We start from the raw sequence: 25432 nt of genomic DNA, 5'->3' as shown, positions 1-25432 counted from the left end.
GAAGAGATAAAAGTCTGGCTGAATGGTTTTGGGGGTAGGTGTTAGGGTCTTCGCAAGAAGTTTTATGGCCTGTAGGGCTTAAACTGAATGAAGTCCTGGTTCTAGTTTGGGACTCAGTTGTGAAAAGTGCAAATTCCATGAAGTTCACGTTGCAAAATATCACACTCTGCACTCAGCTGTCCTGAATGGCTGCAGCAGACATGGGGCGTCCTTGGCAGCGTGCAGCCTGCTCTGTGGAAAGCAGCTGCATTTCTCCCTCCACGCCCAGGGAATAGGTTGTAGCACATGTTTCCCTGTGCAATCAGCTGGCTCTGGCCATCCTTGTACAGAGAATGAAAGGCTCTGGGGTTTTCAGCCCTGTTGGGTGGGAATTTTTAACTTGCCTCACTGGAAGGGCTTGGTTGGAGATGTTTTGCGTCTTTGCCGTGCTGCTCAGACGTTACAGGACGTGTGCCAGTTCACACAGACTCCTGTGGAGTTTGGGCTGCAGCTGTGAGCTGTGGAGAGAACTGTCCTGAGGTTGAACACGTCACCAGGAGTTCTCTGAAGCTGCCTCTCCGGGTTTTTTTGCTGTCATGTTCAGTGCAGCCTGTGGAGTTTTTAAAAGTAGAAGTTTTAAATGGTACATGTGTGCAGTGCAGGTTCCATAGTTACAACACAGGTACGTGTCTATTAAATCTCTCCTTCACTGATCCTTAAGGCAGTTCAACTGCAAGCTCTCTTGAACAGGAAAAAAACCTGTCAGCTTGGTTACTTGTCCTAGTGAAGAGTTCAGGTGGCAGATTTTGCAGCAATATCAGGGAAATCAAGGTAGTGATAAAAATTTGTCAGTGTTTTGACAAACTGCTGCTGAAAGTAATTTATTGTGTTGGGATGTTCATAGCACGTACATGTAACTGTATGGATGAGGGAATATTTATAAACCCTTTGTAGTTGTTGGTGTTTGTGTGTCTTGCAGTGCTTTTGTAATTTTGTAGATATTTACAGGTTCAACATGTGTAACTATGAATGGAAATGAAAACTGTGAAATAATTTTGTGAACATGCAATTTATTATTGGGTTCATGTGAAGAGCTTTCCAGCTGTTGGAAGGTGGAGCCCGTAAAGGAAAGTGAGAGGTAAACCCCAAGGGAACTGACATGTCAGAGCATCACTCAGGACTCCACAACCTGAACACCCATTACAAATCTCTATTCAATGGAGGCATGTGGTCATTATAACAAATCTCCACCATAAATTGCTAAATGAAATGCCCTGAAAGCAGAAATGACTGTTTCTTGATACCAGTGACAAATATTGATGTGCTGAGTTACAACATTTGCTAAGGACACAGTGCAATACTAACCACTTACTCCTCTGTTCTTCATTTCTAGGTCAAGATGTTGTTAAGTATAAAAAGTATCTTATGGATGTACTCTACGTTAGTTATAACATATATGCTACCTAAAGGTAAGTCTTCTGTACACAGAACATGTCATTAAAATTAATTTAGTGCTCTAATTGGTAGGGCATTTCACAGGACTGAGGAAACAGCCTGAGCTCAGGAAATTGTCTTTCTCAGCCCCTGCCATGCTGCACCATGTCACTAATTTTGTTTCTGTGTCCTCCTCAAGGCATTAATGATTTATTTCTCTTGTGCTTGGGCTGCCATGAGCTAAGCTGGGGCAGCTCCCTTGGCTGCTGGGATCTTTAGCAAGGAGGTGTTAGAGCAGCTGCAGGTTTGGGTGGAAAGGAAGGAGCCCTTACTGCCTCTCTTGGTAATTACATGCCAAGACTGAAGTGTGTATCCATGTGTGGTTGCCCTGGTTATTTGAAAGTTTGGGTCAGGCCTTCAGTATGGAAAATATCTCAGCAGCTGCTACAGACTCACAAAGCAGCTTTCCTAAGTCTCAAAGCAAGATCTTTATTTTCTTTCCCCTTTCTTTCCAGGTACTCCTCAAACTGATTTTAGCCTTTGGGAAAATCAAATTTACTACTTTTGTTTTTCCACCTACCTGGAACACTGTTGCTAGTAACATGTTTAGGTAATCCTGAATGATAAAGAAAAGGACTGGTTCATTAGTGGAACCAATTAAAAAAAGGGATAATAGATTGAGATTGGCTATAAAGTCTGGATCAGATCACAGACCCGACTCACTGCCTTGTACAAATGCAGGATTCAGGGATACAGGGATTGAGAGGGCAGCACTCTTAAGTGGGGAGGAGTGCATGGATCCTTGGAGTTGTAGAATGTGGGATGCCATCTTTACATGTCCCCTCACTTACTCCACCTTTTATTACATCACAAATGGCTCATTTATCTCCAGAGCTGAATTTTTGGTACTTGGGAGATTTTTACGAATGTCCCATTCTTTGGAATGTAGATCAGGTTGTGACCCATCCTTATTTTTCCAAAGTTTTTGGAAGAAATTCAGAAAGACCCTGATGTTCCTAGAACACACTGTGAACTTTGTGAGGTTTGCTTTTTAAGTCAGGGGCCATTCTTTTGGCCTACAGAGTCTTAAACATTTTCAAACTATGGCCATGGTGAGGAGGACAAGGATGAAAAAATTTTTCTTTCTCATGAATTGATCTAATTCATGATTCCAAGGAATCTGTGGGATCAACTCATGCCCTTACCTTTTGTAGAAAAGTCAGTTGATGCAGTAATATCTTGAGAATGAATGTTAGAAGACTGCACAGAATCTTTATAAGTACGGCTTTTGTTTAAAAATACTCTAAAAACAAAGTATATCTCAGCTTTCTGAAAGATAGACACCCTACATTTCAACCTTTTCTTTTTGAATCCTTAGTTTGGATCTAAAATTGAAGCCTTTAAATCTTTAGTGAAACACAAATTCCCAGCTTATCACTGTTGTGGTTTACAAGCTGGACCTTGGGGTTATAACCAACGCTGGAGTTTTTCCTACCTGTTTTGGGTGGCCATTTGTGGTGTTGAGTTCTGCAGCTGAGATTTACATTTGCCTGGCTCCTTGTGTGTATCTTGTAGACCATAAAATTAATTCTTCATCGTTCTTTGTGTCCTTCTCTTATTCTGCTTGCTCAGACCACAAGCCATAAAGGACTCAGGTTATTGCTGGATCTCAGTCCATTACCTTTCAGTGTTTCCTAAAAGTTTCTCTCATTTTAATTCATTATAATCTTCACTAAAAGACTGGTGGTTAATGAAATAGCTTCTCCTAGGTTCAGTGCTAGCTGGATTGACAAAACACATGATTTTAGTGATCCTTTCTATTTCTGCTGCTAGACAGGGCAATATACCATATGTCCCAGCAGGTTGTTGATGAACTGAAAAATGAGATGCAAAATTTTTCTTTTATTTTTTTTTTTCCCTCATAAATTTAGCTAAAAAGAAATAGAATATTTTATTCTTTAAGCATGTGGGATTTGTCTGCATAGTCAGTAGCAACATTCTGTTCAGTTAAATTCAATTATGAGGCAAATTCACTCCTCTAAGCAGTCTCACACCATGCAGGGAAGGTTTTACTCTTTTCTTCAGACTCCTTGTCCACTGCAGACCTATTGGCCTGTTCATTGTGGTTAATGTGATACAGAAGGGCATAATTCTGTCCTTTGAAAAAATGATCTAGACTCCTACTTTAAGAATTTTATAACATTTACCACAGAACAAGTATACACATTTTGAAGAAAGAGACTTTGTTCTCAAGCAAGAATTCCTTTCTTCCCACTTCACAAAGAAGACATCTAGCTATGTGTCATTGGTCTATCACATCCCATTGGGTAGGGGCTGACACAGAATACAAGCTTAGCAAAAATGCTAAATGGGGCAAAAAAAGGGTTATATGGATTAATATGAGATACTGATAGCTTCTGCATTGGTCAGTAAATTCTGCTAGACTAATCTGGAGTGCTGCAAGAAATCAAGATTTTTGGAACTGTGCAGGATCATCACTTAATCTTGTATTTCAGATATTATGTCAACCAAATATTTTCTTTTTCTGTAGGGAAAAACTTCCTCCTCCTTTCTCCTTCTCCTCTTCCTCTCTTTCCTCTTCCTCCTCCTCCTTCTTGTCTTCTCCTCCTTCTTCCCTCACCTCGCCACAACAAATAGTTTTTTATTACCTGCTGTATAATGCTTTCTAAAGTTGGGCAGAACTGCAGCTCCACAGAATCTTCTGTTCTGGGAAGTAGCACAGTTTAGGAGGCTGGATCTAGTTTTCATATCAGGATTGAAAGTGTTGATTGCCAGGTCTTCCAGCTGGCTGATGTGAAGGCACGAATTTTAAAGGGAGGAAATTTCCTCAGGGTTCAGCACTGATATTCCAGATCACTCATAGTCATGAACAGTGTTCTTACAAAGTTTATTAAAGTTCTGTCAGTCAGTATAATTATAATTTAGTCATTCTTCAGTTAAGAAGAAAGTTCCTGTAAGGTGTATAGATGACAAGAGATCATAATAAATTCTAAATATTTTGGGACTGATTTTAATCTCCCACCTGTGCAATTTGGCAGTAATTCCATCACAACTGATAGAACTGAGAATTCATTCTATTTCTTTATCTCTAACCACTGTAGCTCTGTGAAGTTTCAACAAAATAAAGGTGATATAAAAGATCTCTGGTTTCATCAGCTTTGATACCATAATCTTGACTCTTTCTGAATTCTGTGCCCAAGGAATTCTAGTTTGGTAGGCATGGATGAAAAGGACTCGAGAAGTTAATTCAGAATTCTGAGTCTTCCCTGTCAGCCCATTTTTCTCTTTTTCTAATAATACTTTATTATTAAAATGCTTGGGCATTAAGCTGATGACTCTCATATTGAACCTGTTTAGATAATACCATTAAGACTGTCCTGTGGAAAATCATCTGTCTCTGTTAAACATAACCAGGTTAATGAGCAACTTTTCGTTTTTCTTCCATTTTCCTTTTTTTCCCCCCATTTATTTTTTCTGTTTTCTTTCATCTTTTTTTTTCTTTTTCTCCCTCTTCTTTATTCTCTTCGTTTTTTGCTCCTCTTCTTTAATTCTCTCCCTCTGCCCACCCTTCCATCCCACCCTCCAATCTTCTACTCTTTATGGAGAGATTATACTTTTTATCATAGGTAAACATAATTTTCATGTGCTGGTGTCTCCTGTTTCATGTATCACTCTGTTGATGGCTATTATTAAGTTACCATATTTCTAAACTTTATAAATCCCAGCTCCCTTCAAAATAATTATGACCCTGCTCTACCTTTCAAAATGTTAGAAGGATTGTGAAAGAGGTAAAACAGTTCCTATTGAGCATTAGCTTTTAATCTTCATTAAGCCATTATGTGTGATGAAATAACATCACATAAAAAAAGGAAAATCCATCAGAAACCCTCTCTTCAGTCACGGGGTGCAGCTTGGATGAACAGTAGTCAACTTCCCCCTCAGGATATTGTCAGATGGAAACATTTCACTGTGAAATGTTTGCAGCTGGAGATGACATAAAAAATGATAGAAGTTCTGATCATGTCAAGTCTGAGCCAAGCAGGGACTTTCTGCGGGCTTTACTTCTTCCTTTGCTTTTACATCCTGAAATATTTCATTTCTGCGATGTGTTAAAGGCCTGGAGGCTGCAAGGAAACAACTTTGAAAGAGTGACTGTTTGGGAGACTCTCTCTGGAAAGGCTTTTGTTTCAGCACGTGTGCAGTAAAAAAGAATTAACCCCTGAGAGAACAGTGGGGTCAGGGGTGACAGGGGTGCAAAGCCATGGGCTGTGTTTCCTTCTGAGGAGAGAGGCAAGGTGTGAACTCCAGCAGCTCCCCTGCATTCAGGGTTTTGGCCAGTGAGGTAACTCATGGTTTTTCACTCAGAGTGGTCTTCCTCCTGTGAATTGAAGAAACAGCTCTTACAGTTCATCTCTCACGTAAAATTTCAGACCAGTTCCCAAAGGTTAATTACTTGGTGACCATAACAAATAGAGAAAATAAGTCAGAATGAAATTTTCCCAAAGAGAAATTTGCTCCATCATCAGCCTAAGGTGTACCAAGACTGATACAAATTCTTTCTCAGCTTATACTCCCCAGTCCTGTTACAAATCAGCTAAGGTTCATGGATTTCAGGCTTTGCATTAGTGAATCATTAATTAACAATGACATATATCTGTTTCTGATTTTGCTGTTACACTGATGTGATTTCTCCTTTCTCTCTCCTCGCTCTCTTCCCTTTTTCTAGTTAAAGCAGAAAAAAAAACCCTGGTCAAGGGATCTCTCTCTGGAACTTCAGTCCTGCCATGCTTCTTTTCAACCACACCCACCATCTCCTCCAGCTACGCCGCCGAGTACCTCCGGATCAAATGGTCCAAGGTGGAACTGGACAAAGGCGGGAAGGACGCCAAGGAAACCACGGTCCTGGTGGCCCAGAACGGCAACATCAAGATAGGCCAGAGCTACAAGGACAGGGTGTCTGTCCCCAGCCATTCTGAGGAGAGCGGGGATGCCTCGCTGACCTTCTCCAAGCTGCGCGCCAGCGACGCCGGGGTCTATCGCTGCGACGTCATGTACGGAGTGGAGGATACGCAGGGCATCGTCTCTCTGGCTGTTGAGGGTAAGGGTTTTGTCTGTTTCATTTCTAGCCAGCAGTGATTCCAGCTAAAGCAGCGAACCTGGTGGTGAACACAGAGCTAGAGGGGATTTACAGCAGTGTCTTTAGCGATTGGCCCTTTGTCGCTGTCACATTTTCTGAAAAATCCCTTTGCCCAGGATTTCTTCTCCTGGGAAGCTGAGAAGCCTCAGAGAGAAAAGAAAAACAATAATTATCTGATTTGCTTCTCCCCGTTTTGCTGCTTTGGAATGTGGCTGGAGAGTGTTTATCCAACAGGTGCATGTTTGATTGGTTTCATGTGAATTGTTTTGACTTAATGACCAATCACAGCCAGCTGTGTCAGGACTCTGGAAGCAGTCACAAGTTTTCATGATCATTATTTGTAACCTTCTATCTGTATCCTTTCTCTATTCTTTAGCATAGTTTTAGTATAGCATAATATAATATAATATAATATAATATAATATAATATAATATAATATAATATAATATAATATAATATAATATAATATAATATAATATAATATAATATAATATAATATAATATAATATAATATGCTTTCTAATAACATGGAGTCAGATTCTCAATTCCTCCTTCATCCTGGGGACCCCGAAAATACCACAGCCCTTGGATTAGGGTGAAAAGAAGCAATTTATGATGGAAAGGATGAAAGTTTAGGATGTAAACAAACCACTGAAGCTGTGGTTGGCCTGTCTTGATGTCCCCAACTATGCCACCAAAAGTGGGAGCCACTCTTTCTGGGAAAGGAAAATCAAGCATGAAGGAAGTGCTCCTTTTGCCCAGTAATAAATTTTGGATGGGCAGAAGGAAAACTCATTTGTGAGAAGCTGGAAGAATAGAAGTAGGGAGGTGTTTGCTAAATGTGGGGCAGGCAGTGATAACAGTTTGCTTGCCATCTCTATTAGGAAATAGTCTCCAAAATTTTGAGAGGGAGAAGTTTATGTGTTGAGAGACAGAAGAGACAGGAGTTTCAGAATGGTTGATGTTGGAGAAGACATCTAAGATTATCAACTCCAAGCCTTAACCCAGTGCTGTTCACTACTAACCCAGGTCCCCAAATGCCACATTCAAGCACTTTTGGAACTCTCCCAGGGATGATGACACCCCCACTTGCCTGGGAAGTGTATTTCAACGTCTGACCACCCTTTCAGTGAAGTTCATCATTTCCTGATGCCCGCCCTGAGCCTGCCCTGGCCCAGCCTGAGGCCGTTCCCTCTGCTCCTGTCCCTGGTCCCTGGAGCACAGCCCGGCCCCCCTGGCTGTGCCCTCCTGGCAGGAGCCGTGCAGAGCCACAAGGGCCCCCTGAGCCTCCTTTGCTCCAGGCTGAGCCCCTGCCCAGCTCCCTCAGCCTCTCCTGGGGCTCCGTTCCCTTCCCAGCTCCGTTCCCTTCCCTGGCCACGCTGCAGCCCCTCCATTGCCTGCGTGAGGGCCCAGAGGTGCCCCAGCCCTCGAGGTGTGGCCTCAGCAGGGCCGGCACAGGGACGGGCCCTGCCCCGCTCCTGCCGCCACCCCAGGGCTGGCACAGCCCAGGGGCCATCGGCCTCTCGGCCCCCTGGGCACCCCTGGGCACCCCTGGGCACCCCTGGGCTGTGCCCGGCTGCTGGCACAGCACCCCCAGGGCCTGTCCCAGCTTCCCAGCCCCTCTGTCCCAGCCTGGAGTGCTCCATGGGTTTAAGCAAAACCAAGGAGTGAGCGGCCAAAGCAGCGTGTGATGTGTGGGTGTTTCTCCCCTCGGAACCCGCTGGTGGAGCACGGCACAGAGGCTGCTCCAGAGCCCGTCGGGCTGGCACTGAGCCTGGCCTAACAGGCTGTGCTGACAGGCAGGGCATTAACCCGGGCTCTGGGCCATGCACAGGCACGTTCTGGACCCAGGTTTCTGCCTGTGCTTAGAACAGCACTGAGCTGTGTGGATGGATCTCCTCGAAGGAGCCTTGCTTTGGGCCCTGCCTTGCATGCCCCTTTGCAGCTCGGTGTCTTTTGGAAGTTCAGTATTTACTCAGGTGAATGAATCCCAAAACAAACATTAATATCTGCTGCTGGAAATCATGGCTTTGGCTAAGGGTTTTTTGGTGAGCTTAACACTGTATTGTTCTTCCAATCTGCCTAACCTAATGTGAACAGTCTGTTGGTGTTGATTCAACAAAAGGATTTGAAGGTGTGGCCTTAATTTGGAAATACAGTAAATCAGTGTAGCCATTAATGTCTGCATAACTTCATAAACTCTTAGGTCCTAATGACAAAAGCAAAAGAAATCCTGGTTTGAACATTACTTTTCATAATGAGTGTCCCTGGCATTCCTTACCCCTTTTCAAGTGTTCCCTTGACTACATATCTATATCCAGGAGCTGCAGATGTTTATGACAATAAAATATCAGATGATTTATGGTGATACTGTAGCTTTTGTAGTTGCTGCTCCTGCAAAAACACTGCAAAGTGTTGAACTGATTAGATTTATGATTTTACCTCAATGAAAGCTTCACAGACTCCATTTTCTTTCTGCAAGTGTTCTTTTCCATGAGTGCTTTAATGTCAGAATTTCAGGAGAGGAAAAAAGCTAAGTCTTGATCCAAGTGGAAAATTGGTTTGCTAGACCATGATTTGTGCCATCCATTCTCAGTTTTCTCCATTATGTAAACAAATGGCATTTATTAGACTCATAAGAGCTTCGTGTGAATGTTGCTGCTCAAATCTTCTGCTCTATTCTTTATGGTTTCTTATGATTTCAGCTTTTATTAATAAACAAACAAACAAAAAAAAACCTCTAGTCCCAAACACAAATTATTTCTGCTGTTTCTTTTTGAATCTGCACCCCAAGGTGACACATTTGAGGAGACTATTCTCCCCCTTTGTTCATCCTGTCCTGACTGGGGTGCAGGCAGGTATTTCCTTGTTAACTGAGCTAATTCCAGAGCTGAGGGATAGCCTGGTTCAGCACTGTGCTTTGGTCAGCTCTCCTGGGTGGAGCTGGGGCTGCTGAAGCTCTGGTAAAATTATCACCGGATTTTTTATTCTGCTCATTTTATGCTCAAATTAAGTAGGCCAAAACTTTTTGGAAGAGTTCTACTGAAGCAGGTGTAATTTCACTTTTGCCATGGTGATGGATTTATTGTTTGGGTGTTTTTTAATGATTCTTTGGGTATTTTTAAACCAATGCAAGACTTTTTTTCTTGGTATTTTCAGGGTCTCTATTTGTTTTATAGACACTCCCTAATTTTAAACTTTCAAACAAAAAGCATAATACAGCATCAGTGAAGCCAGGAAGATAAGATTAGACAGCTGGCCAGCTTGTTTTTCAAATTAACCTTTACAGTGTAATTGATGGCTGGGAAAGATAACTTGAATAAAATTACTGTAATTGTCATTTCTCTCCTTTAGGTGTGCTGGGAATACAAAACTGCTATTGAACACACTGTGCATCAAATTAATGTATTTTACCAGTGATGGAATGTATTGTGAACGAAAACTGGGATTTCTGAGGAAGGATAATTTTCTTAGTAGCAGTACAGATTCTCCCAGGTTAAGCTGAATAGTGAATATTAGTCATTGAAAGTAGAACTTCTAATGCCTAATTATTTATTTTGGCTGGGTCTCAAGCCCAAGACTGTACAAAAGCTGTAACTGTGAACCTGTTTTTTTTTTTTTTTTTCTGTTTAGCTATCACAACAGACAAATTTGATAACTTGTGTGCAAATATCCAGTTAATTTGCTGGTTTAGATGCCAAATGAACTTCTGAAGTCAGACTCATATGTTACTAGCAACAAACTGTTCAGGCAAAAGATCTGGCTGTCCCAGAGTCCTATTCCAATGAAAGCAGCTGATATCAAAGAGTTACTTAAACTCCTACCCTGTTGCTGTCAGAGACCTCTCACCCATGGAATTACCCACACAGAGACTTGTGCTGTTCTGTCCTGGACAGATATGGCTTTGGTTTTTTCCCATTTGTTTTTTGAATGTCTGTAGATTTTCATTATCCATGGGTGGACTCCTGGTTAAGCCACCATTTAAACACAGCTGGTTATTTTAGTTATCCTTCACAAGGAAGACACATTTCATCACACGTGTCCCCTTTGTCTCTGCAGTGCATATTTCTGCTAGATCATTTTTTGACAGGTGAAAGTTTTCTAAGCAATGACAGGATCTTGGAAATTGATGTTATTCTGTGGCTTTCCTTTGCCTTGGTTGTAGGAATTAACCGTGCCAGCTACTTGGGTATCAATAGCTGCTTATATTTGGAAATAGAGAATCTTTAAGGTCCCTTCCAGCCCAAACCATTTCATGATTCTGTCTCAGAGACATCATCAAGACACTGTGAGTTCACATGGGATCTTTTGTCTGCTGAGCAGTGCTTGGCTGTGTGCGCAACAGAGATCAAATACTTTGATCTGAGTATCTATTTAAATGTCTCAGAGCAAAAGACCTGAATTGGCCCATTTAATTCTAGGGCTGTGAGCAGTTGTGGTCTAGCTGGGGTGGCTGTGTTGTGCACAGCCCTGGGGATCTGGGAAAGTCACAGCAAAGTGTAGGAGAAGGGTGACACGTTGGGTTACTTGATCCACTTTTCCTTTGGCATTGCAAATCTCCCCGTTATTATGTGCTGAGCCTTGTGCCCAAACCCAGCAGACAACACCCATCCACAGGGGCCAGGTGCTCTCCACACTTCACCCCTGAGATCAGGGTTACTGTTTGGCGTTTTGCACTTGGTGAGGGCGTAAGAGGGAGGAGAGAAACACTTAATTTTAGCCCAGGCAGGAAGTTTGGGGCAGCCAGGTGCCTGCCTTACTCATTATTCAGGCCTGCAGGGCTGTGCTTGGGGCAGGCAGCTCTGCAGGATCACTGGAGGGGCACTTTCCTCACACTGGATACCCCCTTTCCTGTCATTAATCATGGAGAATGCTTTCCTGACACACTGGTTGCTGCTATAATTACACTGACCTCCCAGACAGGGGTATTTTGTGTTCAAAGTGGGTCTGACAGCATGGCAGTGTTAGATGCTTCAGCTTCTCACAAGGAGAGGAATGAAGAATCTTAGAATATTTTGAGTTGGAAGGGACCCACTAGGATCATCCAAGTCCAGTCCTGGATATATAGAACAAGCCATTCATACTCATTTTCACTTCCCTGTGTTTTCTTCTCTGCCTCCTGTGCACGTTCCTCCAAAATTTTCCCTTTGTCTCAGGAGCAACTCTTTGTAAAATTCTGTAATTTCATCCCTCTACAGTGTTTTGTGCTTTTCTTCTAACCTTTCTTGCTGTTTCTAAGCCCAGAATTCAAACTGCCTCACACTGGGAGTCCTTGGCCTCTCAGCTTTTGGATATTCCTGGGTGAGGTAAGCTCTCTGCATCAAATATCCCTGGTCACCAGCTAGGGAGATTTATAGATGACTCTTTTAAACTCAACTTGTAACCTTTAGGCAAAGCTACCTTGGGTGGGTTGAATTCCAGGAAGGATTTTATGAAAAGCATTGCTGTACCTTTCTGTGTCACATTTATTCCTTCTCTCTACTTGTAATGAATTTTACTTTTATAAAATATCTTTGAGCTACCTTGTAAAAATCTGACCTAGAAATGAAATGGCACAGTACTTTTCATTCTGGAACATTTCTGAAAATTCAGTGAAACACTTGTTTTGTGCTAGGATATTGGGCAATTAAGAAGAATGTGTATCACCCAATGTATTCAATATTAAGAAGTCAGAACAAACCACTCATTTGAGCTGATTTTTTTGTTCTCCTCCTTGGAGATAATTGGATTTAAAAGGATCAAAGTGGCAAACGGGATCCTTCTAGTTTACTTACTCTTTTGTTGTAGCTCCTCAGTGAATATTTTTCTGCCAAAAGTGAGAGCACTTTATTCTTTTCTAACTGATATTTTGGGAATTCACTCTTTTCATGGGCCTCATTTTCTCAGTTTCTGTTTGATTCTGCTGCAAATCTGAAAGACTTCTTTCCCCCCCCCCCTTTTTTTTTTGGTGTATTTTCTTTTTAATGCCTGTAAAGACAATCCCAGGCTTAAGATACTGATCTTTTTAATGGAAAGAAACAAGAATTAGGGAGGCAGAGGTAGATGGTAATTCCCATTTTCATTTTTATGCAAACTTGTCTTTCCTGCAAGCATTATAATGATAATAAATGAAAGTTGTTTCCGAAGTGGGAACGCTGCCACTCAGGGATTGTGTGCTGACAACCTAATTGATCTGTTCTCTCTGCAGCAGAAATCCCCTTCTTTATCTCTTAAGTAGGCATTTGAAGAGGTGCTTTTACCTAATCTTTTGGACTCACCTGTCTTGAAACCTTACCACATCTTGATGTTGAACTTCCGTGCAAATTATCATGGGCTGCTGCATTTTTCACCTCGTTTTTTACTCCCCTGCCTGATGGATCCCGAGGAATCTTCCTGGCAAGGGAAGAGCACAGTTGGTATGGACCATCAAAGGGTGGCAGAGGGAAATTTCTTTCTGGGTGGTAAAGACCGAGGGTTTACATGCGAGGCATGCCAGGAAGAGGGAAGGAAAGGTCCTGGCCAAGCTGCTGTTTCCCTCGTCGAGTTTGGGAGCGTGGCAGCCTCTGGGTGGACAGGCTGGGGTGGTTCTGGATATGCAGGAGCTGTGGTGGGAGAGAAATAAAGGATAAACCACAGGTGAAGCTCATCATTGATCCTTCCTCTCATTATCTGGAGCTGTTCAGAGGAGTCCCTGCTCCTCCCCACCTGTGTGCTGTGAGGATGGGCACAAACATCCTGCGCAGGGGAGCACCTGTGAGCTGGTGCCTGTCCCTGGAGAGCCCTGGCAGGGCAAGGGAAGGCACTTTCCCTCCCCACCGTGAGTTCCCTCAGGCGTTTGGCAAGGCCGGCCTCTTCTTCTCAGGTTGCCAAAGCCCAAGATGTGTGTCTGAAGATGGGTGCAGAGCCTAGAGAGAGAGAGAGAGACACAAACGAATTATTCATGCAGAGAACTGAAAATGCTGCCCTGTTCCTTCCTTTCATACAGTGCTCAGCCCTGTAACCCATATTTTTGGGGTGTATTTGTAATGTAAATTGCCTTCTGCATCAAGCCCGGGGAGGATTTGAGCTGTGATCTGAACTGTGTGGTAGCTCTGGCACTGGGCCTGGGGTTATTTCAGGGGTCTGCACCACAGTGCCCAAGGTCTGAAGACAAAAATTAACAGGATAACAAGTGCTGCCATCACAATCTTTCCCCTTTAGGTATTTGCTGTGTGAGGCAGCTTCTGAGGTTCAGAAGCTGCCACATCCAACACTGCATGAGGCAGCAGCGTGAGCTCACTAGTGAAAGTGAACTATAATTTATTAGCCATACCAGGAGCTAATAAACCAGATTCCCGTGCAGTTCCACAGGGTTTTGATGCATGATACACAATAAAGCAGCAATCCAAAGGGGTGTAACCACGGAACCAGGCTCTTACCCATGGAAACCCTTGTTCCTTAAAAACGAAATGCTTCACATTTTTATTTTCTGCCCTAAGACATGAGATCAGCGACGAAAAGACGTTCACCCTTGCTCTGACAGAAGTGAATTTTGGATGCTACAAAATGCTTTCCTATGAATGCTCTTTCTTGCTGCTACTCCTTCCTGTAATTACACCGACTTTGTTTGCCAGATGTTCAGTGACAACATTATACCGCTGTAGTCTGTTTTCCAGTCGCTTTATTTGTTCCAAGGACAACTCCTTTCTTGCCTTTTCTTTCGGGGAGGAAATAGACAAAGGGGGGAGAGAAAAAAATCCTTTACAAATGTTTTAAAGTGCAAAGACCGGGACAATGGGGTTTTTCCCCCCTCTCTCTGTCTAACTGAAACAATGAAAGTCCTGCACTTTAATCTTCTTAGCCCCAGGGGTCTTCTAATTATTGCAGCTGTTGCACAGGCTTATGCATAGTGAGTCCTCCTTCCCATTCATCTCGGAGGCTCTTTCATGTCCATTAGCTCCTCGCTGGAAATGGAGGAGCCTCCAGCGCTGAGAATAGGTGAAGTTTACCTTGTGGATCAGGGCGAGGAGAACAAAGCATTCCCCGAGTTCCTTTCCAGGATTTACAAATGACCAAAGGCTCTTCTTTGCCTCGGCGAAATCCACTTTAAATTGGCTGGGATTTTAACTCTTTAGTCCTGCCTCGTTCAGGTGTCCTACCCGGGCACAGCCAGGGCACCACAGAAGGGCAGTGGTGCTTCCAACATGGAAAAAAAAAAAAAAAAAAAAAGGTAGGAATGAGAGGTGTAATAGCTGGTTGTGGAAAATGCACTCATATGTTTAAGCAGCAGGAAGCTTTAAAAAAAAAAATACAGCTTTAGAGAAATATGTTGCCATCCCCTCTAAGGTAACAAATCTTTCGGTGGCTGTGCTGAGAAGCAGAAACTCTTGTGCTCAGTTTGAAGTCATAGAAATCCCTTTAACAATTTTGGAAAAAATTTATAAAAAAGAGAATGAATCCAAATTCACACAAAATACATTTTAATTAGGATTAAAACGACAAACTGAGTTAACAAATTGCTTTATGTAATTGGACATTTCTGACTCAGCATCAAATATGTTTTATTACAGAAATGCCAATGTTATAAAAAAGAAAGTTTTAAGATGCTTGTATATGTTCAAAAATAACAAATAGAGTAGGCAGATGTTCAGCTTGTGACTATTATTATGGGTTCACAGTGAAACAGGATAAATATTTTATCTGCTTCTGTTGGGAGCTCTGTAAAAGTTGTCCATTTTTAAAATCTAGAACCAGAACACCCAGCAGGCCACCTGAAATCCTACTTTTATTTACTACTGTGCTACTAATATGGCAATCCTCATTTATACCAGCGGGTGTTCTGCTCACAGTTTCAACCACTGCTACTAAATTCTGAATATATTAAAATAAATATTTTTATGCATACCACATGTTATAAAAATATAAATCACCAGATAACATATTTTGTGATTTTAAGTTTTAAATGCTGATGTTGGCTAACTGTGTGTTCTGGGGTGTGGGGCTGTGGGGAGCAGGGTGTCCCCCATCCCCAAGTGAAGCATTCCTTTGGCTCCCAGCACATGATGAAGATGCCCTTTGGAAGCTGTCCCTGTTCTCAGCTCTTGTTCTTGAAATCTGCCCAGGAAATTGTTTGGAACGGTGTTGTGGGGCCTGAGCCAAATAATGCAGTAAAATAACCTAACAATTTAACACCCTTAATGACTGAATTTCAGGCACCTGGAAAGTTTAATGTAATGATGCAAACACAGCCATAATTTTCCGGGGTGTATTCTTCACTTGTCGCTGTTGCCAAACAACACTTGGATCCATTTTGAAGCTGAAATTTCACTGTTGCTTGGAAGAAGCTGTTGGTGATGGGTTTTGTCAGTTCTGAAAGGCATTTTATAGGGATGCTGGTGGTCTGCAAGCTTCCAGTTAGTGGCTGCAGCTGGTGTGTGACTCTCTATTAAATGATGAAATATGGGGATTCCCAGCCTTTCTTCTTTTATTTCCTGTTTCTCTGCGAGTGGCTTTGATAAAAAAAAAAAATTATGGCTGAGTAGTTTTCAGATAATATCTTCTGTATTAATTTCTTAGTGAATCATGACAAGAAGAAAAATGTGTACTCTCTGCTTCTTGGCCATGTGCAGATTTTTGATGGCTGGCAAGACTTTACTGTATTTGTCTGCCTGAGAAAAAGATTTCTAAATAAGTTGGAAATTATTGCATCAACAATTTGCTAAGTGACCTGTATTTCTATTTGCTTGTGAACTAGCAGACTTTCTTTATCTTTCAACAATGCTCTAACAGCAAAGACTTGTTGTAAAATTAGTTATTGCTACAATATTACTATTTTCCCCATCTATATTACATTATGCTGTTTCCTCATCATGAAGTACTCCAGTAAAACCATCAGAGAAAAGGAACATTCAGTGGTTTAGGGGCTTGCTTTGTTTTGTTTTCTTGCTTTTCTTGCTTTTCTTTGTTTTCTGGTTGTTTTATGGTGTTGAAACACTTTTGAGGATTTTAGAGTGCAATTAGGTATTGCAAGGGACATGCCTTTGATGCTAAACTGTAAAAGACAGTGGTAATAGGGGGAAATGATTTTGTAAGGTGGAATGGCTGCTTTCTGCCACTTCAGTGCCCTTTATGGTTTGTTCTAGCTGTTGTCACATTCAGTGGGAATTGTGTGTGTAGAAAACAGAATGTGGCTTCTAGACAGATCCTGCCTTAAACAAAACCATCTTCACACCAGGCCTCCCTCTCCAAAGGTCTGACGTGCTCCAGAAGCTGCTGAAATTGTCAAGGTCCTTTTCAGAACCAGAAAAACCCCAGATAAGATCATGCTTTGTTTTGTCTGTACCATCTGTGCTGTGTGCGGGAAAATATGGCTATGGAAAATTGACCAAAATCCATATAGTGATAAATGATGTATTTCTAGTGATCTTTGATGAGTAGAAACAGCCACCAGGCCCATCACTGATTAGCAAATCTGCTTCAAAAAAGTGCATTTTTGGGGGTATTTTGTCATTACTAGTAGCAGCCACTAGAGGGAGAACATAATTTATACCGTGATATCTCACATTTTTGTATTATTTTTCATTTTGCTCACCTGTTTTCAGCATTCTGACAACACCTAGGTGAGGTTACAGAGTGGTGATGGTTGCGGAAACAACCCCAAATGTGCCACTGATGACATTTTTGGGTTACAGAGCAGTGATGGCAGCAGAAACAACCCAAAATGTGCCACTGATGGGGTTTTTGGGTTGCAGGGTGGTGATGGCAGCAGAAACAACCCAAAATGTGCCACTGATGGGGTTTTTGGGTTGCAGGGTGGTGATGGCAGCAGAAACAACCCAAAATGTGCCACTGATGGGGTTTTTGGGTTGCAGGGTGGTGATGGCTGCAGAAACAACCCAAAATGTGCCACTGATGGGGTTTTTGGGTTGCAGGGTGGTGATGGCTGCAGAAACAACCCAAAATGTGCCACTGATGAGGTTTTTGGGTTACAGAGTGGTGATGGTTGTGGAAACAACCCCAAATGTGCCACTGACAGGGGGATTTTGGGTTTCAGAGTGGTGATGGTTGTGGAAACACCCCAAAATATGGCACTGATGGGGTTTTTGGGTTACAGAGTGGTGATGGCTGCAGAAACAACCCAAAATGCACCACTAACAGGTGGTTTTGGGTTACCAGAGCGATGGCTGTGGAAACAACCCAAAATGTGCCACTAACAGGGGTGTTTTTTTGCCTTCCAGGTGTTGTGTTTCACTACCGGGCTGCCACGAGCAGGTACACCCTGAATTTCACACAGGCCCACCAGACCTGCCGGGACAATGGTGCTGTCATGGCCAGCCCAGAGCAGCTGAAAGCAGCCTATGAGGATGGGTTTGAGCAGTGTGATGCTGGATGGGTGTCTGACCAGACTGTCAGGTGAGGCTTTCAAAACGCCCCTTCACGTTTTTACCCAAAATTTGTGTGCCTGGCCTGTGCAGACCTGAACTGTTGTTTTGCCGTAACTGATGCCTTGGAGTGGCTGCCTGGAACAGAGGCTGGATAAGATTAAGAGAATAAAGTGGGTATTTATTAAAGGCCTTCAAAAGGTGCATCTTGGACAGTCAGAAGCCTCACAGAGGCTACGCCCAAGATGGAAAATGGTCACAAGTTTTTTACACAATTATAAGTTTGGTCCATTTCCATTTCTGGGGTTAATCCTCCAATTAGGGCTTCAGGTAATGAAGTCATTTACTCCCACTTTCCTCCCCCCTAAACCCACTTTATACTTTTGTTTATGCTTTTTATACTGTTTATACTTTCAGGGCCTGAGGCTGTAGGGTGCCCTTGAGTGTCAGGCCCAGAGGGATTGTGTTGTCTGACCAAAACATGAAGACACTAATTCACACTCTATATGGAGTTCAGAGTTACACCCTAAAGCAGCACAGGATTTGAAAAATATAAAAGCTGAAATCCTAAGGGGTCGTAACAATACATTTTCTGCATTTCCAGGTATCCAATTAGACATCCAAGAGTTGGCTGCTTTGGAGATAAGATGGGAAAGAAAGGAGTCAGGACCTACGGGCGCCGCTTCCCTAACGAGACTTACGATGTTTATTGCTATGTGGAGCACATGGAAGGTGAGATGGGTCTGCAAAGCCTGGAAGTGCACTGCAAGGCTTAAGAAGTGACTGGGGAGCCTAATGTGGAAGAGCAGAGAGGGAGAAAATTCCATTTAAAATAGTTTTGGCTGCTCTGGATCTGAAGGGAGCTGCCAAACGGAGGGAACCTACAGTTTGTGGTCCTGCAGGTCTTAATTAAAGGCCAGTGTGGAGTCCACAGAGAGGCAGTCAGGGTTCAAGCTGGCTATAGTTAGTGCACTAGATCTCACAAAAGTTGCTGTTGAAGTGTCTTATTTTTTGAATGTTATATAAAAGTATTTTCAAAAAAATGCATTTAATGTTTGAGAAACTGTGTGTGCTATATATAAGTATATACAAAGATAGATGTAGTATATGAGCTAACTGTATTACAGTTCATAAAGTGTGTAATTAGGTCTTTTTGTACGTCCATGGCATAAAATTAGACAGATATTGAATTGCCATCTATGTTTAATAGTATCTTTTTAATAAAGGGTCATCTCAGGTTCAGAAAGAAATGAGAAAAAGCTTCGTCGTTTCTGGGCCTAGTTTAGTAAAATTATTACAGAGATACTTTGCAACCAGGACCAAAGTATATTTTCCACTTATTACACACTTACAATGGCATGAGTGTGTCCCAATGTTGTCTGTTTGACAGGTTTTTATTCCGTGCCAGTTCCACAGTTCCTGTCTTAAAAAAACCCTGATAATTCCTAACTAAACATCCTCAGGGATGGTTCTTGGCTGTTACACTTTTAATTTAGTGCTCTTAAAGTCAACAGAAAAATAAATTAGCCTTGGCTCTGAGCAAGCCTGCCTTTGTAGGTGTACATATATTTTTAAAAAGCAATTGCAAAATGCAAGTGTTCAATGTTTGTTTGTAATCTGTTTTAGATAAGATATAGATTAGGTCATACAAATTTTTCTCCTGCTGGCGACTTAGAGAGGTTTGAGTTACTGAAATCAGTAAGTGTTTTAGTTTTAGTAGCTGAAGATCTGTCCTAGACCACTTGGAGATTTATGCAATACAAGCATCACAGGTATTGCAAAGCCTCCAGAAAAGATATATGCTTGAGAATTTGTAACTTGAACTTGAAAATTAAGTGACAGAATTTTGTTAGTGCTTTTCATTGTCTTAATTTTAGTTATGTCCTGTTTACATCTGTCAGTGAGCACCACCTGTGAACATCAACAGTTCATGACATTTGATCCTCCATCAGTCCTTGATGGGATTGGATTCTGAATCTCCTCTAAATCGATGCTTTTAAATTCAATTTATGTCTTTCCTAGCTTAAAAAAAGAGGTTTACTCAAACACCTAACCTGTATAATTCCTGGGTGAAGAACAATCTCTTGCTCTTTTCCCTCTTCAAGAGCAGAGAAGTGTAACTAATACAGAGCAGATTGTCCTGGGTGCATATGAGCCAGCGGTTTCTCAGGGTCAAAATTTATCACTAAACTTTCAAAAATAAAACTGAAGTCAAAACTGAAGCATTCTTCACTGAGTCTGATGACCTCTGCTTGGAACAACCTGGAACCAGACTGGTGTGTGGTTCAAAGAGGCTGCAGTGACTGTGCCATCCTCCTGGATGAAAATGCACAGGTCCTCAGTTTCTCATGGGCATCAATTGGTTCTTTGTTATAAAATTTAATTTGCCAAGATTTATGACCTGGTTTCCCTCTCTGGATGCATCTACACTTCTGTCCCACTGTTGTGGCCTGTCAGCTGGACTGTGGTGACGTGATCTGCTTATATGTGAAAACATCCAGATTTTAACAAATACATAAGCTAGAGCACAATATTGTAGATTTGCTTCATTATATTGCATTCATTCTATTGAACAAGTTTAATGTCAGATTATTATAATAGTTAGCCAAAGACACTCCCCAACATTTCCCTTTTGTTATTTTTGGTGGTTTTTGCTTCGTTTGGGTTCCTTTTGTTTTTTTTGTTTTTTTGTTTTATTTCAATTTGGGTATTTTTGGTTGGTTGGTTGTCTTGTTTGTTGGCTTTTGTGTGTATGTGAGAGAGATTTTATTATTTTCTCATTCTCTCAGAACTTTTAAAATGATCAGGAGTGTGACAACAACTTCTACGACCCTGGGTACAGGGCACAGAAACAGTGAGGGTGGGTTCTGCTGACATACAGAGGAGTTAAATTATTCTGTTTGGATGAGGAGAAGCAGGCGCATGCTGAGGAAAAGACACGGTGTCACACTGTGGTATAGCGCAGGATAAACCACTCCTCAGTGCCTCCACAGAAACTTGAGCCTCCGAGCCAGACTCCCCATTCCAGGTGGGGCTGAGGAGCCAAGGTGGCCTTTGTCTGTCCAACAGGAGCAGTTTCTGACAGGACAGAGGTTAATTTGGAGTGGGGAGGAGCTTGTTAGAAGATACGCAGCATCTGTGAGTTTATACTTCAGAACCACTCACCCACAGAAGATGGAAATTTAGAATGTCAGTGGAGTTATTGGAAAGTTGAATTAAACTAGATTGCTGTGTTGGTAGGAAACTTACAGATCAACAGCTAAAATTGTGCCAGATTTCTGATGGCCCTGTTCTCCAAAGGTTAATCCTACAAGGTGTGACCTTTAGCTTAAATCATAGCAAAATGAATCCATGGCACTTAGGGTGTGCTTAAATACAACTTTTTCCATGTGAGTTTTAAAGCTCATATCTGTGTACCCAGCCATGATTCAATGCCAAGTCTATTAGACTTGCTTGCACTAAAGAGGTCCTTATTTGGAGGGTCTGTGTCAGTGGAATGACTATTCATGGCACAAGCCTGAGTAATGATATCAAAATTTGGGCAATAACGAGGGTCTCACCATGGAAGTCATTGAACACTTATTGGTCTGTTGGCTGCTGTTGGTCTATTACCCCAGAAGGCCATAAATGGTGGTGGGAATTCTTGCAATACATTTTAAAATAAATGTGCATTGAATTTGCAGTACTAATTTGGGTATCTGCACTGAGGATTTGTAGGAGCAACTCCATCTCGATTTTATTCCTTTTTGGCCATGTGGAATCAGGAAGTTAGCCAGAGACATGGATTTCTCCTTAAATCACAAACTATTAGCTTAAATTGAAACCAGTTATCTAGGCTAACTCTTGCCATTTCCTTGTTCTGAGGAAAGTCAGAGAGATTAAAGACTGCACAATTCTAATTTAAATAGTATGAGTTTTGCTGCGACAGTCAGAAGAATAACTGTGGGAAGGATTGAAAATTTCTGAGCTCCTGGAGATAAAAATGAGAACCTGGAGTCAAAGTATCATTAAAAAGGTACCAGGCATGGCGTTTTATTACAAACTGTTTTACATTCCTCATATTTCATCACTTGTTTCAGTGTACCAAGCACTAGCAGAAACATTCAGGGTACTTTTAACTGCAGGAAGTGATTTATGAGTAAAGATTTTAAAGTGATGGAGCTGCAAAGGTTTGGATGAGGATCCTTTAACACCACCAGCCGAAGGGGTGTCTCCTGTGATGTGATCCCTTGGATGGAGATGGGTGATGGGTGAGGAAGAGTTTGAACTCTTCAGGCAAGCAGCGTGTGGTTATTTGGTGTCTGAGATGGAGATGGAACCACCACCAAAGCCCGCTTGGTGGGGTGGGTTTGTGCACAAGCCACCCCATCAGGATTGTCTGCTGGCCAGAGCCCATCAGAGCCCATGGATGCCTGACAAGCCTCCCTCATGTGCACATGGGGCCCTCATGCTAACAGAGTTATTTTTGGGGTGTCTGTGGGGAGGATTGTGCAGCCCTCCTTCCATGCACCACCTCCCCCCCACCACAGGGAGAGCAGAGAAGAAGGATAAAAACCAAAACCAGATGTCCTTTGAATACTTTCCACCTACTCTCATGCGGTTTTGCTGTTGTCATGGAAATTTCTGTGAGAGCGATGGTCATGATTAAAGGAATCATAGTCTAAAATGTGGCCTCAGGTGAGAAGTTTCTTCTGTGTTTTGGGGAGCTAAAGATGTTCTCTGGGATCTATTCTGATTCTGGAGCAAGTAGATTAGGTTTCAAAAGTGGGACACAGAGAAAATCAGGTTTTTTCTCTAGTTCCGGGCATAGGGTAGAATTATCATCTCTTCCATTCTACTGGACACTTATCCAGCCTTCACCCCTCATGCAGGTTTAAGTTCTCAAGAGGATTCCTGTTCAGCCAATGGGTCTGCACAGAATAGACTCAAGACATTCAGGAAAGTTTAGTTAAACCATTGCTGCTTGTGCATCAAAAGGAATCAAATGACTTGTTCTGACGTGCAAGAGAAAAAGATTTCTTCATCTTGTCCAGCCTCCTGCTTTAAAGTTGAACCAAGCTGCTTAGATGTTTGTGGTTTTCCAGCCCTGCAGAGTGGTTTTGGTAATTAGTGACTTTGTTAAGGACACCTCTTTATTACCCTGGTGTGTCAGAGAACCAGCCCTGAGCAGCAGAGAAAGAGAGGAGGGGGATGAGGAAGTTCTTGGTCCTGAAGTCACAAGGGTAAATATTTTAGTCCTCAAAGTGGTCATTCCTGCCTCTTTGCACACTTGACCATGTCCTAGGAATGAAGTTTTGAACAGATTCCATGTTTTTGAGGAAAAGAAAGTTGTGATGGCAGTGCCTCATGACTGCCTGGACTTTGACCTGCTGCCTGTGTCCAGGTGAGGAGCAGTAACCACAGGTTACAGGTGCAGGTGAGAAGATGCCCTTAGAATGCTCTATAAAACATCAAAAAAGATGCCATTTTGTCACTCTTAGCCAGCTTTTGTCTGTGACCCAGGGTTTTATCTCTACCCAGCTGTAGTCACAGAATCCAGGAGCTCTAACACTCCCAAAGGACATCTCTGCTTGGTGAACTTGGTGGGTTCCAACTCTCAGAAACAAATGAATAAACGAATAGATCTGGAGTTCACCACAGGCACATTATGCTAAAAAAAAAAGGGGAAAAAAAAAGGTAGCTCCCAAATTCTTAGTGGGAGATAGTGTTTCTTCTCCTCAAACGAAACTATCACAGAGGAACTAAAATGAAAAGGCAAAGTTTTTGTCTTGGCTTTTTTTTTGTTTTTTTGGGGTTTTTTTAGGTTTTTTTGGTTTTGATTTTTTTGTTTTGTTTTGTTGATTTGGTTCTTTGTTTTGTGGGGGGTTTTTTGGCTTTTTTTGGGGGGGGTTGTTTGTTTGTTTTTGTTTGGTGGTTTTTTTTTTTTTGTTTTTGTTTTTGTTTTTTTTTTTTTTTAATTGTGAGAGTTAAGCATTTTCTTCCGTGGGAATGATTAACTTTTCATATAATCAATATCCCTCTGCATTTTCTAATGCCTGGCTTTGGATGGTTTTGAGGGGTACAGAATCTGAGTGCCTGACCACAAGGTAAAGCTCATGAACACCAAATTCTGGATGAGACAGTAATAATCACAGAATCACAGAATCATTAAGGCTGGGTAAGAAGAATTTTGAGATCATTAAGTCCAAACATCAGCCACCACCCCAGTCAACACAGTTGTGTGTTGGCCCCTGGCTTTGGTTCTAGCCTGCCCTTCTTCCCACCTTGCTTTTAAGTTGTGTGATTCACGACATTCACATCTACTAGTGTGCCCAGCTCACCCAGACATCTCCTGAGGAGAGAAAGTGAATCAAAGCAATTAAACTTGCTGTAAAATCAGCTGATAAGATTTTTAGAACTGATTCTTGTAGAACTTCAATGTTTTCCTCGGGGATTGCATGTGAGTCGTCTTTTGTCTTCAAGAGAAAAATCTGACTTCTTCATCTGCCCCAATGTTTTGTAAAGAGATGGAAAAAGCCTGACTTTCATCAGGTATCTCCTTTGACCAAGCAAAACAAACACATGTAAGAGGAAAATCCTGGGGATTCTTGGAGCGCAGTGACCGCTGAGGCCGCTCCATCAGCCTGAGGCTTGGTTTGGAACGGGAGCCAGCAATAACACACATTACATTATTGTCTGCAGCCTAAACACTGTCACGTTCTCCACCCCACCCCCTGGTACTGCTGAACCACTTTTTTTCATCTCCTGGCCTAAGCCCTGGGCTTTGCCTGCAGAGTATTGCTGAGTTACTCAGGGTGTGCTCCAGCTATAAAAACAATGCACGTGGCTGTTTAACACACACAGAATTGAGTTTTCCCTGCCTGGTGTTGGTGGCTATGTCATTTGTTTATCGAGCAGATGAGTTTTTCCTTTTAATTTCCTCAGTTTCAGGGCTTTGGCTGGGAAACTGAGGGGCTTCCAGTCATCTTAATAAAAACACTGTAAGAGTGTAGTGGGATCTGTCCTCCTGTCAAATATGGAAGCTGTTGTGCTTTCAAAAACAGGAGTAAATTGTAGAGACTGCATGGATTAAATACATTTCATTAACTTGAGAATTACTTTTCTTACTTTTTAGAGGAAGATTCTGTGCAAGGCTTGAGTCCTTTTCTCTTTGATACTTTGAAGGAGTCAGGATGTTTCAGACACATGCTAGAAGGGAAGGAGATCAAGAAACCCCAGGAAAACTCACATATTTTAATTTTTTTATAAGGTTGTTTGAGAAGCTTGCAGAAGCCAAAAAAACTTTCAAGTGTTTCTGGATTCACATATCAAGCAAGGCCCTTATTAAACTCTTTTTTTGTTTTTCACATTTCATACCAACAATTATTAAGCACATTAAGTGCACATTTAATCACAGAGAATTTTAATCAGTTCTAAAACTGGAGGACAAATTGAGAAGTCATAGCTCCTAGAGTAATTTACTGCTATTTGCAGTATGACTTTTGCCCCTTACTTCATTTTTTGGAAATAAGAATTGTGGAA

The 25432-nt window shown here is 42.0% G+C and overlaps 1 protein-coding gene across 2 annotated transcripts in view; it reads left to right on the top strand.

The window, feature by feature from the left end:
* The window catches only part of VCAN (versican), a 99356-nt gene that overhangs the window by 6775 nt on the left and 67149 nt on the right, over positions 1-25432 (top strand). The window contains exons 2-5 of one of the 2 annotated variants that reach the window (XM_036403485.2): positions 1373-1448; positions 6161-6532; positions 17768-17942; positions 18516-18643. In XM_036403485.2, coding sequence (XP_036259378.1) covers positions 1379-1448; positions 6161-6532; positions 17768-17942; positions 18516-18643 — 745 coding nt within the window. In that variant the 5' untranslated portion in view covers positions 1373-1378. Of the gene's footprint in view, positions 1-1295; positions 1449-6160; positions 6533-17767; positions 17943-18515; positions 18644-25432 lie in introns of those variants that run through there. The other variant, XM_036403486.2, reaches the window with a different exon arrangement.

Source organism: Molothrus ater, chromosome Z (assembly GCF_012460135.2).
Source record: "Molothrus ater isolate BHLD 08-10-18 breed brown headed cowbird chromosome Z, BPBGC_Mater_1.1, whole genome shotgun sequence".
NCBI classification, from domain to species: Eukaryota; Metazoa; Chordata; class Aves; order Passeriformes; family Icteridae; genus Molothrus; species Molothrus ater.
The sequence above is the reverse complement of the archived record's forward strand: the minus strand, read 5'-3'. Positions and strand labels throughout refer to the sequence as shown.